The sequence below is a fragment of the Hyposmocoma kahamanoa genome, unplaced genomic scaffold, assembly GCF_003589595.1.
Source record: "Hyposmocoma kahamanoa isolate Upper Pololo Valley unplaced genomic scaffold, ASM358959v1 192, whole genome shotgun sequence".
Taxonomy (NCBI): Eukaryota; Metazoa; Arthropoda; class Insecta; order Lepidoptera; family Cosmopterigidae; genus Hyposmocoma; species Hyposmocoma kahamanoa.
Window position 1 is genome coordinate 1,838,096 of NW_020653719.1, and position 15,176 is coordinate 1,853,271.

At 38.4% G+C, this 15,176-nt stretch overlaps 1 protein-coding gene across 1 annotated transcript in view; it reads left to right on the forward strand.

Annotated features, from left to right (window-relative positions):
* Positions 1-15,176, forward strand: part of LOC113226698 (probable ATP-dependent RNA helicase spindle-E) — a 62,937-nt gene that overhangs the window by 20,626 nt on the left and 27,135 nt on the right. Inside the window, exons 7-15 of the mRNA XM_026459420.1 lie at positions 1,778-1,956; positions 3,782-3,945; positions 4,647-4,814; positions 5,551-5,713; positions 7,351-7,478; positions 8,136-8,345; positions 12,462-12,572; positions 13,434-13,552; positions 14,227-14,379. Coding sequence (XP_026315205.1) covers positions 1,778-1,956; positions 3,782-3,945; positions 4,647-4,814; positions 5,551-5,713; positions 7,351-7,478; positions 8,136-8,345; positions 12,462-12,572; positions 13,434-13,552; positions 14,227-14,379 — 1,395 coding nt within the window. The remainder of the gene's footprint in view (positions 1-1,777; positions 1,957-3,781; positions 3,946-4,646; positions 4,815-5,550; positions 5,714-7,350; positions 7,479-8,135; positions 8,346-12,461; positions 12,573-13,433; positions 13,553-14,226; positions 14,380-15,176) is intronic.

Below are 15,176 nucleotides of genomic sequence, written 5' to 3' on the forward strand. Positions count from 1 at the left end.
GAACTCTTTCACAAGGAGCTCTACTGCCACAAAAAAATAGTAATTGTCTTGACTAATGGACATTGTAGGGGCTTGACGAAGGCGTCCCGAAATGGATTCCTGGTACAACCAGTTTGAGAAGCGAATCTTTTAATTGGTTCTGTTCTGTGTGTTCTGGTTAGTACTCCGGATTTAATTTCTTTACTCTAATGAATGGTATGTTCCCTAGTTTGAGATAACGTTATTAATTATGTCATTACATTATTTATTTGTTTTATTCGTATTAAGTTTATTGAACATCACGATGTTTGACTACCATGCTATTCAATTACTTTTTGTGAAATTACTCCACTAGTTTGTTATAATTATTAATACAAAGATCGAACACTAATAAATATTCCTTCGAACCGGCTGGGTTCGAACCAGCTCCTTTAGCATACCGTGTCTGACGCTCTCCCTACAGAGCTACGGAACGAACGACCTTATCAGTTTTTCTACGTTTGTTGCAGATCTATGTTACGTGGTTTAAAAAATCGGCTTTATTTGACTTGTAAAATACATAAATTTCAATCATTAAACAAAGAAATAAAAAAGAAATAAAAATAAATTCAAGTTAAAATAAAAAAAAAACGCATGTCGAAATGTCCATATCTCAGCATGTGACTATGCTAATTACATAGCCCTCACTATTATTCTGCCATGGCCTGTCAAATACATATTTAGGTACAAAAATCACTACTCACGAGCACTCGCGATCTCGCGCTAAGGTTATGGATAGTGAAGACACAGCGCTGTTTAATTCGTCAAGCCATAAACACGCGGCTAAAGTACTATGTATGTATCAGATGAAGATACTGTAAGAAGAAATAATCATGTTGAAGAAATAAGCTGTTTGTACCCTCTAATAACTTTTTTTTATATAATCTTTTATCCCAGGGCAAATATTACGAACCAGCAAAAAACATATAAAAAAGTTTACAGCTGGCGCTAGTATGTTTACGTTATATTGCAACTATATATATTTTTGAAAACGATGCAATGTTTTAAAAGTGGTTACATAATTATGATAAAATCACAATCCTAATCGTGTACATCTTAATGCAATTATAAATAAATAATATGCATTGTATAAATATTTACGAAAATGATATGGATACATTTATGACACCAGGACTATATATTTTTTATTGACTGTATTTATTTTTCTTTGGAATAAAAGTATAACTTTTTTAAAATGGTGTCGTGATTACATAATTTTGAAAACAGCACAAGGTTTTTTTTTTATTTATCTAATCTAATTCTAATTTACATAATTTTGAAAATGTGTGAACGTTTACATTTAAATGCACGCGACTGTATCCCACAATCTCGCGATTTACATTATTGGCCATCGCGAGCACGCGCGATATCGTACGAGACATCGTGTGTCGTGTTGTCGTTGCTGAGTTTATAAAGAGTATATGTAGGCAGCAATACGGTTCAATGTTACAACAAGTATTTCAAATCGTCTCGTCCATCCTCGTCAATCCCGACCATTTCCACCTAAGATGCGCTAGGAGAAAATTGATGTTTTGCCACACAAGTTTTAAAAATTGTCTCGCCTCGCCGGTGAAAATACACCATTAGGCAGTAAATAAATAAAATTTGACACAAACAACTATTATTTTCTTGGGAGTGCCCTAATCAACTAAATGAAAGTGGTTGGTGCCAGTACCGAACGTTTAATGCTTTTATAGCTCGAGCCTTAGCGCGTCGTGCGGCTGGAGGTGTGCCATCACAATTTATTTGTTTGTTTTAGGCAGAAAGTAGCAGACGCAGAGTGCGCGACATACAAGTGGTGGGTATTACCACTTCACTCGACGATCACGGCCGACGAACAAGTACGCGTGTTCCAACGAGCGCCGCCCGGCCACCGCAAGATCATACTCGCCACCAACATCGCCGAGAGCTCTATCACCGTGCCAGATATCAAATACGGTGAGTTATTTATTGTGTAACAGGAACAACAGTAAAATAAAGATAATTGATTCGTTTATCATCCTAAAAAATAGCTCGTTTTAGAGTACCCTTAACCGACAAATCCGAAAACTGTGAAGTCTTAAATATGTACTTAATTGTACTGAAAGTCTTTTTGCTCTAAGTGTAATAGCTTCCGAGTTATTCAATGATAAAGATTTGCTTGAAAAGTCTGTGTTGTCAACCCTACACACAGCTGTTGTAGTTGTGCTGATCACACGCCGATGTGTTTTTCCACACAAACACACTAATACACTTTACTTGCTTAACACAAACACTACTTAATAACGGCACTATTTCAGTTGATGTCACAACCCAACAATTAATAAGTAAACGTTGTTTTGTGTTGTAAACACGAGAAAAACATGAGACCACGAGTTACCATACAACCAGACATTTTGAACTAATTTATGAATGAAAAAGTGTTGCCAACTAGACTAAAGCCAATATCACTAAACAGAAGGTCCATTTAATTGGTCAGAACTTTATGGTCACAGTACAGTCAATAGACTCTTGAATACTAAGACAAAAAAATATTAAATTTTAAACGATTAAACCTAATTAAATACGCGCCAAAAACAGCAGATTTTTTGTCGCTAGAAAAATAAAGACGCTTTTGATGTCAAAATGTCACATAAAGGGACAAAGTCGTTTAGTTGGCACTGCATATAGATGCGCGCGGCGGCGGCGTACGCGTCGGATATCGTTGATTATTAAATATCTAAATGTTAATTTTATAAATACAATTATGATAAAGAAATAGGTTTGACAATAATCGTCTTGTCTGGTATAAGTACCATAAGCAATTCAAAAGTAAAAGTAAGTTAAATGAAGGTCGGTTAATGAATTGTAATAGTAAACAATTTAGCAATGTGACAATCGATACTCAATAACAAGAAAACGAACCGTGGAAGTGGTGTGCAGACCTCCAAGAACCGATTTATTTATTTTTACATTACATTTATTAAAATTTCAATCGGCTCAAGTTAACAAAATATTTTGTTTTAAATGTTGATCTCATTAAAATGAATTCTTCGTATTAAAGTTAATAAATTCTTATAGAGTAAATTAAAAGTATTTCCAAATGCATTGAAAAATAGACATAAAATAAAATAGTACAAAAAAAAAACGATCTCCCGATTATGCTACCAAAAACAGATAACAGGTATCAAGTGTGCATCTCTAAGCGGTGATAAGTGACGTGATTGCTTGCCTTTATTTACTATTTTACGTTAAGGCCGCATTAAGGGTTACGAGACTATTGTAATTTGAGTACTTGACGCATGTTGTAGAACGTGTTTACTTAATTTACACATGTCTCCCGAAGATTCTATGAAAGGTGCATTTTTTCGGTGAATGTAAATAATAAAATACCCGCATAATTAATCATCATCCGCATGATGATTGATCAAAGAAAGCCACTGATGGGGTGCTGATCAACGACGAAGGTCAACGACCTATTAAATTACAAAGATTTTGTTCTGAGTACCTCCTGGTAGTTGCCTCCAATAACTGTGTGTAGGGTTGACAACACGGACTTTTCAAGCAAGTCTTTATCATTGAATAACTCGGAAACTATTACACTTAGGGCAAAAAGATATTCAGTACAATTAACTACATATTTAAGACTCTTTATCAATTTTCGGCTTTGTCGGTCGTTTTGTTCCATCCTGTATAAACTTCGGCGGGAACGGGGATTGCCTAACTCCTATAACTTACTCGTCCGGTAAAACTTTACTTCCGGGCTCTGCAATAATACACTATATAACATCGTCTTTCTATCCAGTGATCGACTTCTGCCTGATAAAAATCCTAGTGGCAGATGAGCACACCAATTTTACGTCGCTGCAGATGTGCTGGGCTTCGAAGACGAACTGTGAGCAGCGTGCCGGTCGCGCCGGCCGTGTGAGAGATGGCCGTGTATACAGGCTTGTTACTGACAAGTTTTATGTGAGGACTTATGTTTATTGTCAACTTATTTATTAAAAATGGCTTACTTTACATTGCGCCTGCGTAAGTATATTTTGACTGTCATAAGTTGGACTATGCTAAGGAAATATTAGCTATAAAAATGGAAGTAAATTAATTTGCTACCTAATCGGAGCGTTGATCTATCAACAACCCCTAAGAATGCGTCGTAGAAGCGAAACACGTGTCGGGTATATTTTTGTTGGTGATATATGTGGGTGTAGTTGCGCTTGTGTTATTTATTTTATTAATTTTGAAGATGGGATAATTTAAATGGAATATATTCAAACATAAAAAACAATTTATTAAATTTGACTAACTTCTGTTGTTCCGATTTTTTTTTTCTAATACAATGAAATGATTCTTACATGAAACTGAGTCAAACAGCCCTCAAAAAAATTAATCAATTTTATTAATTTTTATGGACAACTTATGTTTGACAAAAAAATTTACTATGCCAAAATTGTTTTCTCAAAAAAAGACGTGGTGGTTCCTGCCGAGATAACTATCTCCTTTGGTTTCGGATTTCCCCATACTATCCCAGTTTAAAAAAAAAACACTGTATTCTAACATCGATCCTCAATTTCCCTGATCGTGTCTCGTCATTGGTTTAAGAAGATTGACACGTGTCATTCTAATTATATTATGCTAAATTTTAGGGAGTATAACAATGTAATTTGTAGGAGGGTCTTTCTCAAGAGGGTCGTCCAGAGATTCTACGATGCCCGCTAGAGCGGCTGGTGCTGCTGGCAAAGATGCTGGATATGGGACAGCCTAGTGACGTACTGGCGCTTGCCATGGACCCGCCCGACATGTCCAACATACATCGCACCATACTCGTCCTCAAAGAGGTAAACATGAAACTAAGCTTCATTGTTCGATAAATAACAAAGTCAAATTGGAAATAGTTAAAACTGAGAGTCACCTGATTCTCAAATTAGGACACTTGTGCTACAAATCGGTACTGGTTAAACATTATCTTTCCGGTGCAATTTTAACCTATTACGTGGAATAATGTATTAAGACCATGTAATAGAACTAAATTCTGCGTTTTGAATTTACATTGTAAGAAGTCTTCTTACTGAACATTTGGCGCATAAAGGAGTCACCATACTTATCGACACGGAGTCGCTTTAATCCCGTCCTCCCGTCCCGTCGATCCGATGATCCGCAGCAATCTTGACGCCCGAACGGCTGCCTTGAAGTCCGAACGTTCCCGTCGACGCCCGAACATCCCCGTCGACGCCGGAACGTCCGCGTCGACGCCCTAACGGCCGCGTCGTTGCCCGACCGTCCGTGTCGACGCCTGAACATCCGCGTTGACGCACGAACGCCTTGGTCGAGATGCTCGAACGGTTGCGTTCACGGTGAATCGGCTTAACACGACAACGGTAAAACATGATCCCCTCAAGCCGATTTCGCGTCGACAAATGTGTGACTCTTAAAGGGCGCAAGCTTAACACTTTTGTAAGGATGGAATTAGGTACAAAAGTTACTTCGACGCTTGCAATTGTTTTGCGTTTTGCTAGGATGTTTTGATGATATAGATGTCATTTATAACCACAAAACTTTTAATGTATCTTTAAGATTGGAGCTTTAAGAAAGACGTTGGCTGGTGAATGGAGTCAGTCGGACGGTGACATAACATATCTCGGGCGCATTATGGCCAAGCTGCCTCTAGATGTGCGCGCCTCGAAGCTTATCGTACTTGGGTACATCTTCGGCTGCCTTGACGAGGCTCTTGTTATGGGTAAGACGAACATGTGCGATAGCGATGGCGTTGGGAATCAAGTCTCGTGTTTTGAAAATGCTTCCTATCTTGCTTGCTTGGTATCTAACCTAACCTTAAGAACCTTAGGAACGCTTAAAGCCAGCGCTATCTGGAGGACGGCAAAGCGGTGGACATTAAATTTATCAATGTATATTTTATACTATTAAATTTATCAATGTATATTTTATACTATTACACTTGTAATAAAGTATGAACTTCAATGCTCTGAGACGCAGACAGATGCGCTGCGGTACTCCGTGGTCGGTCCCAGGGCATTATGCATTGAAATTTATACCTCATTATTAATTACAATTGAAATAGCATAAAATTTACATAGGTAAATTTCACGGAAAAAAAACGGTGGATGTGTCTTAAACCTAAATTACTATCATTATATATTAAAAATAAGGTATCTAACCTACCAGCTGTCGCGCGCGGTCACAGAGACCGCAGCGACCTTATTTTAGTCATTTTACAAAAACTATAAACAATAAACGGTTGCGCGACCGTGATATCCTCGAGGGGGTGAGGTACTTCCCCTTAGTAGCCCTGTGATTTTTCACCGCAAGCACATGTGCGCTTTGTTTATTTGTGTTTGCGGTCTCAGATTCCGCGACCGGTCGTGTGCCAGAAAAATTAATGGAATGAAACTGAAACCTGGGTGAGTATTTCATGTTATTTGTATTATATTACTTACTAAACTACATTATTTTATGTATTAAATTATTCGTTATTTCAGTACTTGTTGTAGACACAACATGAGTTACAAAAAATCAGAATGGCTTGCAGAGGAAGCGGACAGAAGATGAAGATTTTGATGATGTAAAACCATTGCTGCTGATAAAAGTAGGTTATCGTACTACCTGCTCCTAAAAAAACTTAGAAGGTTTTCATTTTGGTTTACTTTTTTATTTTATAACAATTGAGATATTACATAGAACATCATGAAAAAACATTAATAAATTAATGTGATTTTACAGTTCCTACAATATTGTGCAATTGATGACAATATTGATTGATCTCGATAATAATCAAGTATTATTAAATATTATTGTGTTATACTTATGAACGATTAAGATACAAAATTTCATCTTTTTTTGTTATTTTGTTGATTTTTAACGTTGTTTGTGTCATATGACTAAAATTTTGAATTTTTTATAAACTGTTCAACTAATAAGTACAAATAAAAAAATAATAAGTAAATAATGTTTTCTTATTTTCATTTAAATAGATGAGAGACTTTTTTTTATCATGTGCTACACAATGTCATGAAAATATTCAATTGTCTTCTCAAACTGAACGCGTAAAGTTGCGGTCTCACAGACCGCACGCGACTGCTTATGTTCGGCGCAAGGGTACGACCACTGGAAGGTTAATTAATAACTTTTGTAACTATTGTGAAAAAGTAGGGTGGTTTGCATTAATATTAGACTTAACACTTGATGACTGTACCACTTCAGTCAACCGTGACCATGGGACCTGTAAAGGGCCCGAAACATCGGTTTGTTTGAAAAAACAAATATACGCGATTTAGGTCCGGAAAAATGGTTTCAATACCTAGAAACAGATTATTTAATTCTGCAAACCGCATCAGCTTTAAATGGTTATTGTTGCAGCGGCGTCAATATCCGTGAAGAATTTGTTCAGCAACCCGTTCCGCGAGCGTCTCAACGCTTACAACTCCAAGCTGACCTGGGCCGACGGCTCTACTAGCGATTGCATTGCCTTCCTCAACGTCTACAAAGTTTGTATCGCGGACTTCAAAAATGGTGTTCGATTGCTAACGAGGAATGAGCAGTACAATAAAAGAAGAATTTATTTCTCACTTACACATAATGGGTTTGGGACCGAGGTCCCAAAAAAAAGCAATAGAATTTACTCCCGGACACACCCAAAACACCCAGACCAGAACCAACAAGTTCATTTGCAAAAAGGTACCACCGGGAATCGAACCCGTGACTTACTCATCCAGTGCTTTATTTTTCTGTTTAAAGTAATGTAGTCTTAGAGGACAAAGTTTGTGTTGCATTGCTTGTAATGCATTGCAGGGCATTTCTAGGTGTCCCTAATGCAAAGCGTAATAACCAATTCCTTCCTATAAACTTTTCCGAAACTTATCTTTAATTGTATGGTTTGTCATTTGAAAAGGCAAAAAAATAAAAACAACTAGAAACTCTCCAAGCATTCGCTACAAAGGCGTTTCACGTTTATAAGTGATGTGTCCACAACATGATAGTTTTTTATTTCTGTTCGTTGTTGTAACCTTTCCAAGTGGGTTAAATAAAACTGGCATATTTTACTTACAGTTACTCTTTTAATTACTGTAGACTTCTTGTCAATTACGTTTTACATTCGTCTAACGGTTATTGTTTCTTGTAACAATTTTTTTTTCTCTTTAAAGGTGTGGACCCATTTGCGGCAGCAGCAATACTTCCGCCAACAGCACGGCAACGAAGTGCAGTGGGCGCGGCGGTTTTACGTCCAAATCCGGTCGCTAAAAGAGCTCGATGACTTGGTGCGAGAGCTTAAACTTCGCCTCAGTCGCGAGGGTATTGACATCAGTAAGGAGGGGTCGCCATGGGATAAAAATGAATTGGCGCTCGTACTCAAGGTAAATCATGTTATTTTATTACTAATCATGTGTTAGTGCGTACATGCCAGGTCAGCGAATGCTAAAGAGAGATGCTTTTTTTATGATATTAAGTGACGGGCTCAACAAGTCGTGCGCATGGTGGTAAAGCTACCCGCCTGTTCATAGCAATTGCAAAGCCACTCAGAGCTTTTAATCGCAAAGATCTGAGAAGCACTGCCACTGCGCTCGTCACCCTGAGACATAAGTTGACAAATCCCATGTGCCTGCAATTACACCAGCACCCTTACCCTACAAAACCTGAACGCAGTAATCTTGCATCACTGCTAAGCGGCAGAAATAGGTAAGGTGGCATTACATCCCTGGCCAAACGCACAAGAAGCTCTACTGCTGCTAAAAACTTGACATGTGTCGTTTTTGGCGGTCCCATATTTTGTTTGGTTTTCGCCATTGTTACACATTGGAAATGAAACTATTTTGTAGTATAGAAAGACTATATTTATAGTCTAACTGCAACGTGTGATCCTGACAGAGACGTCATCTCGTATTATTAGAATGGACGTAGGTGATAAAATATAATAAATACATTGGTTTAAAGAGACATGTTTTGTTCGGTCTCCAGAATATAAGTGACAAAATCATACAATTTAAAATGAAACGTAACTTAACTATTAACCAAGCAATACGCATCACATGTTGCAGTTAGACTATAAAAAATATAGTCTATGTATTCTACAATTTTTTCGGATCTAAATCTCAAAGGCAAACCAATGTGTCAGGCTTTTTACAGGACCCCAAATCTGCTAATTTTCTTGAAACCGCTGGGCATTGTATTTCCATCGAGACTCCACTGAGATTTTGTTGCAATTATGATACTATTTCTTATTTTGCTAAAATATAGTTGCAATGCCAGTTGAGTCTTGACATTCATTCAATCACTAAGGATTGATATTGCCTTACTAAAACTATCATGAAAATTACTAATGCATAGTCTATAATCATAATCATTTATTCATAATTTCCATTACATGTCAATATGAGAATGTTAACTAAACAAATGTATTGAGTTGCATTATAAACTGATATTAAAAAAAAAATACTAACCTTACACGCAATAAAATAACATTATCTAAAATTAAAAAATCCGATATATTAAAAAAAGAGCGCTGGATTAGCTACATCTTTAGCCTAAAGCGAAAGGAAAACGTGCCCGGAGCGCTGGTGACATTGTCAGGGAGGTGGTTGTATACGTGATAGCTCATTGCATGAATGGTCCGCGTCGCCTTCTCCAGCCGGCGAAGATCTCTGTGCGAATTGATACAAGTGATTACGTGCATACATGGCTATTTGGAGTATCAGCAGACAGGGAAGCGTCAGTATCCTAAGGACTACTATATTATACTATGTCGTATGTATTATCGTACTATGGTACGACCGTGAGCACTTCATTAGAAATACGCGCCACGGCCCGTACTGAACGTCTCTGCAGCCGGAAAACACGATCCCAATCCGCCGCATTTCCCCAAAATTATATGCCACATTCTAGTACCTATTGTACAGAGGCAGAATAGCATGCACGAACGCGGCTTTTGTAAGTGTCGGAGAGAGACGACTTAGAGCAAAGCATGCTTTCGCCAGTTTTCCACAAAGATGGTCAATTTGTTGCTCCCAGGTCAATGCTTGATCTACTTGGAGACCAAGAGAGGATACCACCTACACTTGCTCTATACGCACACCGTCTACGCTGAGTATAAGTGGTCGGCGGGAACCAAGAAAGGTCGAAACTTATGAATTGCGTCTTTGTAAGATTTAGTATCAATCCGTTGCTCCGAAACCAGCCAGCCAGGTCATATGCAACAGAGTTGAGCAGCCGTTCTAACGCGTCAAGAGTCGGTCCAGTAATAACTTCTGCTACATCATCTGCATACATATATATTTCTGCCTGCTCTATGGCATGAAGCAGATCATTTAGGAGGATAGAGAAAGCAAGGTTTGACAACGAAGATCCTTGCGGGACACCTATTGCGGCACGGAGCCCGTCGGACCTTACCTTGCCCCCCTCACTTACTACATACTGTACTCTGTCACTCATGAACTCCAGTAACACACTTGACACACGTCTGTTGATGCCATAGTGCTGGAATTTCATCGATAGTACAGAGTGGTCAGCGACGTCGAAGGCCTTTGAAAGGTCGCAGAAGATAACTGCGACCTCCTGCCGAGATTCGCGCGCGTCGAGAAAGGCCTGAATAATTTTACGAGTGAGGAGTGTTGTAGAATGCTCACTACTATAGGCATGCTGCCGATCTGAAATACTACCAGTTTTCTTAGGAAGCCTTGCGGTGAGCCCATTTTCAAATACCTTTTCCACACCGGGTATTATTGAAATTGATCTGTTGGAACTGGGGTCAGCTTTTTTACCTTTACCTTTGTAAAGGGGACAGACTTTGACCTTTGGGAAGTATTAAGGGTAGATACCTTCTTTAATACAGTTATTGAACAAAGTTGTCAGTGGTAATGCCATCGTCATCGCGATTGAACGTAGCAATTCAACGGGTACGCCGTAGATGTCTCTCGTACGCTTATTGACAACTTTTATCATAATTATACGACGCGAAGTACGTCGTGGTGTAAAATAAAGTAACCAAATTGACTGGTTAGCTAAGTGTCTAGTGTCTGCTGAGCTTTCAATACTGTGTTGCCGCCGTTACGAACTGGCTGTTTAGAGTATTAATCAATTCTTTTTTCGAGTTGAAGTCGTTACCGTTTCATGACGTCTACGTATTCTACTAACTTTGTCCTTTTTATTTTGCCAGCCTCCATGGCTACTATTCGCCACATTGTTTTAATATTGTTATTACTATTTAATTTGCAATAAATTTTTCAAAATATTTTGTCCTCTCCGATTTAAGTAAATTATGACATCATTTAGTACATTCGACAATTTTAGTTTTAATATTAAAGTCATTAGGGAATTTATTGCTTAATTCAATTAGATCAAATAGAAATGACTTCAAATTGAAAATATTCTCATTTATTCATGAATTGTTGTTTATAAATTGTATAGTTTTCTTCAGCGGAATACAAATGTCAATTTTGGTAATTATAATATTTGTGATATAATATTGTTTTTGGCGAATTGTTCAACTGAAATATATTAAATAATACATCCTAATTTTATCTCGTTTAATAACCAATTTAGTCTTTAAATAAAATATATATAATCTTAGTAGACTACACCTTTGGTGATTCGATATGCCTTCGACTCGCCATTCAAGATCAGAATACCAAAAAATTGCAAAATAGTTGTATACTATTCAAAAATGGCTTGCCACTGACAAGTCACTACTTAACTAATCGACTATATAACCAGAAATAGAGACGAAATGTCATTTAATTTGTTTGACAATGGTTCTGCCAAATCATTACTGTTACTGTGAATTCGAAACAATTCACGGGTGTCGTCAATTGACGAGTGTCGGCAATTAACTTCAAATCGACCAGTTTAACTTGAGCTTTGCTATAATGGACGAAAATTGCAAAATTACATATTTAATTACCGATAAAATGTGATTCCCTTTGTTTTGTAATTAGATGTTTTGCTGTTTTTCCCTCAACACCGAATGGAACAGCCCCTATTGTTAGAGATATTATCTTTATCGCAATAAATACAGAATATTTTTGGAATATACGAAGACGTACATCCAGGTCAGTTGTTGGCGCTGTACTATTTTAGTTTTCTAATTTGTGATTATAGCACAAACGAGAGTTAATATTTAAAAGTCATACAAGGCCCATTTGCCTGATAAGTTGTCAGGAATCGATATACTCGACGACTTAATTTTTAGCAAAGTACCAAACGTATAATTCCTGCTAGTTATATAAAAATATAACCGCAGTTACAAGCCTGACTATCAGTCAAAGAAATCTGTGCTCTCCTCGCCGAAATCACACTCGTATTGAAAAGATTCAGATCAAAAGAAGTACATAGAATGTTAAAATTATTGCTTGCAGGCCATATTGCCTTAATTAGTACGGGCCCGGGCTAGAACCAAAAGTGAATCGTTGCTCGAAGATTTAAAGGGAACTGTTAAGTGATATTTGTGATCATATTTATCATCGCTATTTTTGTTTTAGATAATAATGGCGGGCGCGGTGTACCCTCAGTACTTCGTGCAGGTGTCGCAGGACGAATCACGCGAGCGCGATGCAGTGCGCATACTTGGCGGACATGACCCGAGAAACACGGTACATTTACTTTATTTTAAACATGTCGTCTTCCTCTTTAGAAATCCATTTTTTTTTATGGACTAAGTGCGCATTTGACCTCTATCTCACCTAACTAAACTGCATCCGTGGTCGGACCGGGATAAATATTTGTATGGCCTACATTTAGTTCTCTCGTAAGTTTGGGTGTAATTTGTGGTTGTCTGTGTGTGTACCCGTGGCACCCGCGATACAGGCTTTCCCTAGTCCGGGGCTATGAGTGAGTACGTTAAAAAAAACCTGATGTAAAGTGATGATGAGGTCGACGATGAGCATGCACACCTAAATAATACCTATTCCTCTTGCCATAAATGTGGAAGCGTAACGCTTCGTTCGAATCTTTGAAATATCCACACCATGGGGGGAACCCCAGCTTACGTCTAGTTTCCCGATGATGGAAAAGTAAAAGCGGAATTGAATAGTGCAGTTCCATCGCATATCCGTCACCAAACTCTTCAAGTAATATTCAACACCAACATCTCTATCGACTATTGAAAGAATTAGCAGCGTAGACAGCTCCTTTATAAACGTGTCGTACAGGAATGCTGATAAGCAATAACGTGAAATGAAATTAAATAAAATGAAAACTAGGTGCTTTCTTTTTGCTTATTTTTTTGTAGATTTTTAATTTGCTCAAACTTTTTTAATTTTATAAACGTGCATTTTCATTTTTAAATAGAATATTTAACTAAATCTGTTTCATTTCAATGTTGTGTACAATTGTCATCTGCTTCAAGTCATCAAGTCATCTGTCATATTATTTCAATACCATTACTTTCTTGACATGGTAACTCTAGTTACTAACTGGATAGTAGTTAATCTTAAAGGCTATGTGTTGTGCAGGTGTACCTGAAAAACTTCCCGGACAATCAACCGGGCGAGATTTACGCGGCGTCTATTAAGCGCGCCGTGCGTCAACAGATCGGCGACGAACCACGCGTTACCTTCGATAAAAACAGCAGGTTAGCATTTTTTATACCAAGTAACAGGACGAACAAGTCTACGTGGGGTTAAGCGACACGCCGGTCCATAACAATTGCAGGGCCACTCAGAGTTTTAAATGACATAGATCTGAAGGGCGCTGTCACTGTGCCCGTCACCCTGAGATATTAGTTGACAAATCTCACGTGCCTGTAATTTCGCCAGCCCCCCTTACTCTTCAAAACCGAAACGCAGTAATAATCATGTTACTGGTTTGCGGCAAAAATTGGTAAGGTGGCAGTACTTCCCTGGACGAACTCTCTCACAAGGAGCTTCTACTGCTACTAAACTGACTGCTATTAGCTCGAAATTGTTATTCTGCCTACGAAAAGCTACTAAGTTCTTTAATAGGTATGTATTATAATTTTAAATATTTTGAAATCCGCCCCCTACTATACCGCTTTACTCACATGTAACAAAATACCAGGCATTAGTACTGATGACAAATATGCATTTTTTAAAAACAAACGTATTAGTGCCAAACTGCCTCTGTGGCCGAACGGTTACCATGCTGGACTGCCACTGCCTGGGTTCGAAATGTGTGTACGGCCTATTATTTATTTCTCTCGTGAGTTTGGGTGTAATTTATGGTTGTTTATGTGTGTGTCCATGGCACTCACGTGTAGCGTTAATTATTTGTTTGCTTTCTGCACAGGAAAGTATATCTGACATTTCAAGTGAATAGCGGGCGAGGCAAACACAACGAGACGCAGACGGACCCCACGATCCCTGGACAAGTGGTGCTGCCCGTCTACAAGGCGATTAAGGCGCGACAGTTGAAGATGGACATCCGCATACAGCTGTTGCCGTGAGTACAGTTACACGAATTTTGTTTTCGTTTTTCATACACGCACTACATTAGGCGCGATCAAATTACACGCTTCTAGCGTTGCAATGGTAATGCAACAAATATCAAATTTTCATACATTTTTTAAAAGCGCAGTCGCGGCTCAAGGTATAAAGTATAAGGTAGGACCTTGTATATTCATATTGTTTTTAATTTCTTCTTCCGTTACAACAAAATAAATAAAAGTAATGGTTTTTTGTCGGTATCCATAGCGCAACTGAGTTGAAAGATTTCACGTCACTAAAAATTTTGTCGGGCTTCAGAGGCACGCGAGACGCGTCAAAACGGTGCAATTGTGACACGATGGCTTTCTCGAGCGTCTAATTTGAAGAAACCCTACCTTACCTCATACTGGCTGCACTATGGTGCCAGTTCGCATACGCTAAAAAGAGGTACTTAGAACTCTGCGGAATCTAGACATGAATAAAGCTAGCGGGTCAGATGAAATTCCAGCAATAGTTCTACGGAACTGTGCGCCTGAGTGGTCTCCTATTCTCACACGCCTATACCGCCTTTCACTTGAGACTGGTGTAGTTCACAGGCCGTGGAAGCTTGCAAATGTGCAACCTATGCCAAAAAAAGGAAGCAGAGCTGACCCTGTCAACTAGACCTAGACCTAGAACTGAGACCTATCTCAGGCACTTCCATACTTTGCAAGACTATGGAACGTGTGCACAACAACCGTCTCTTGTCGTACCTTGAAGACAACGAACTCCTCAGTGATCGCCAGTAGGATTCCGACGAGGGCGATCTACTGG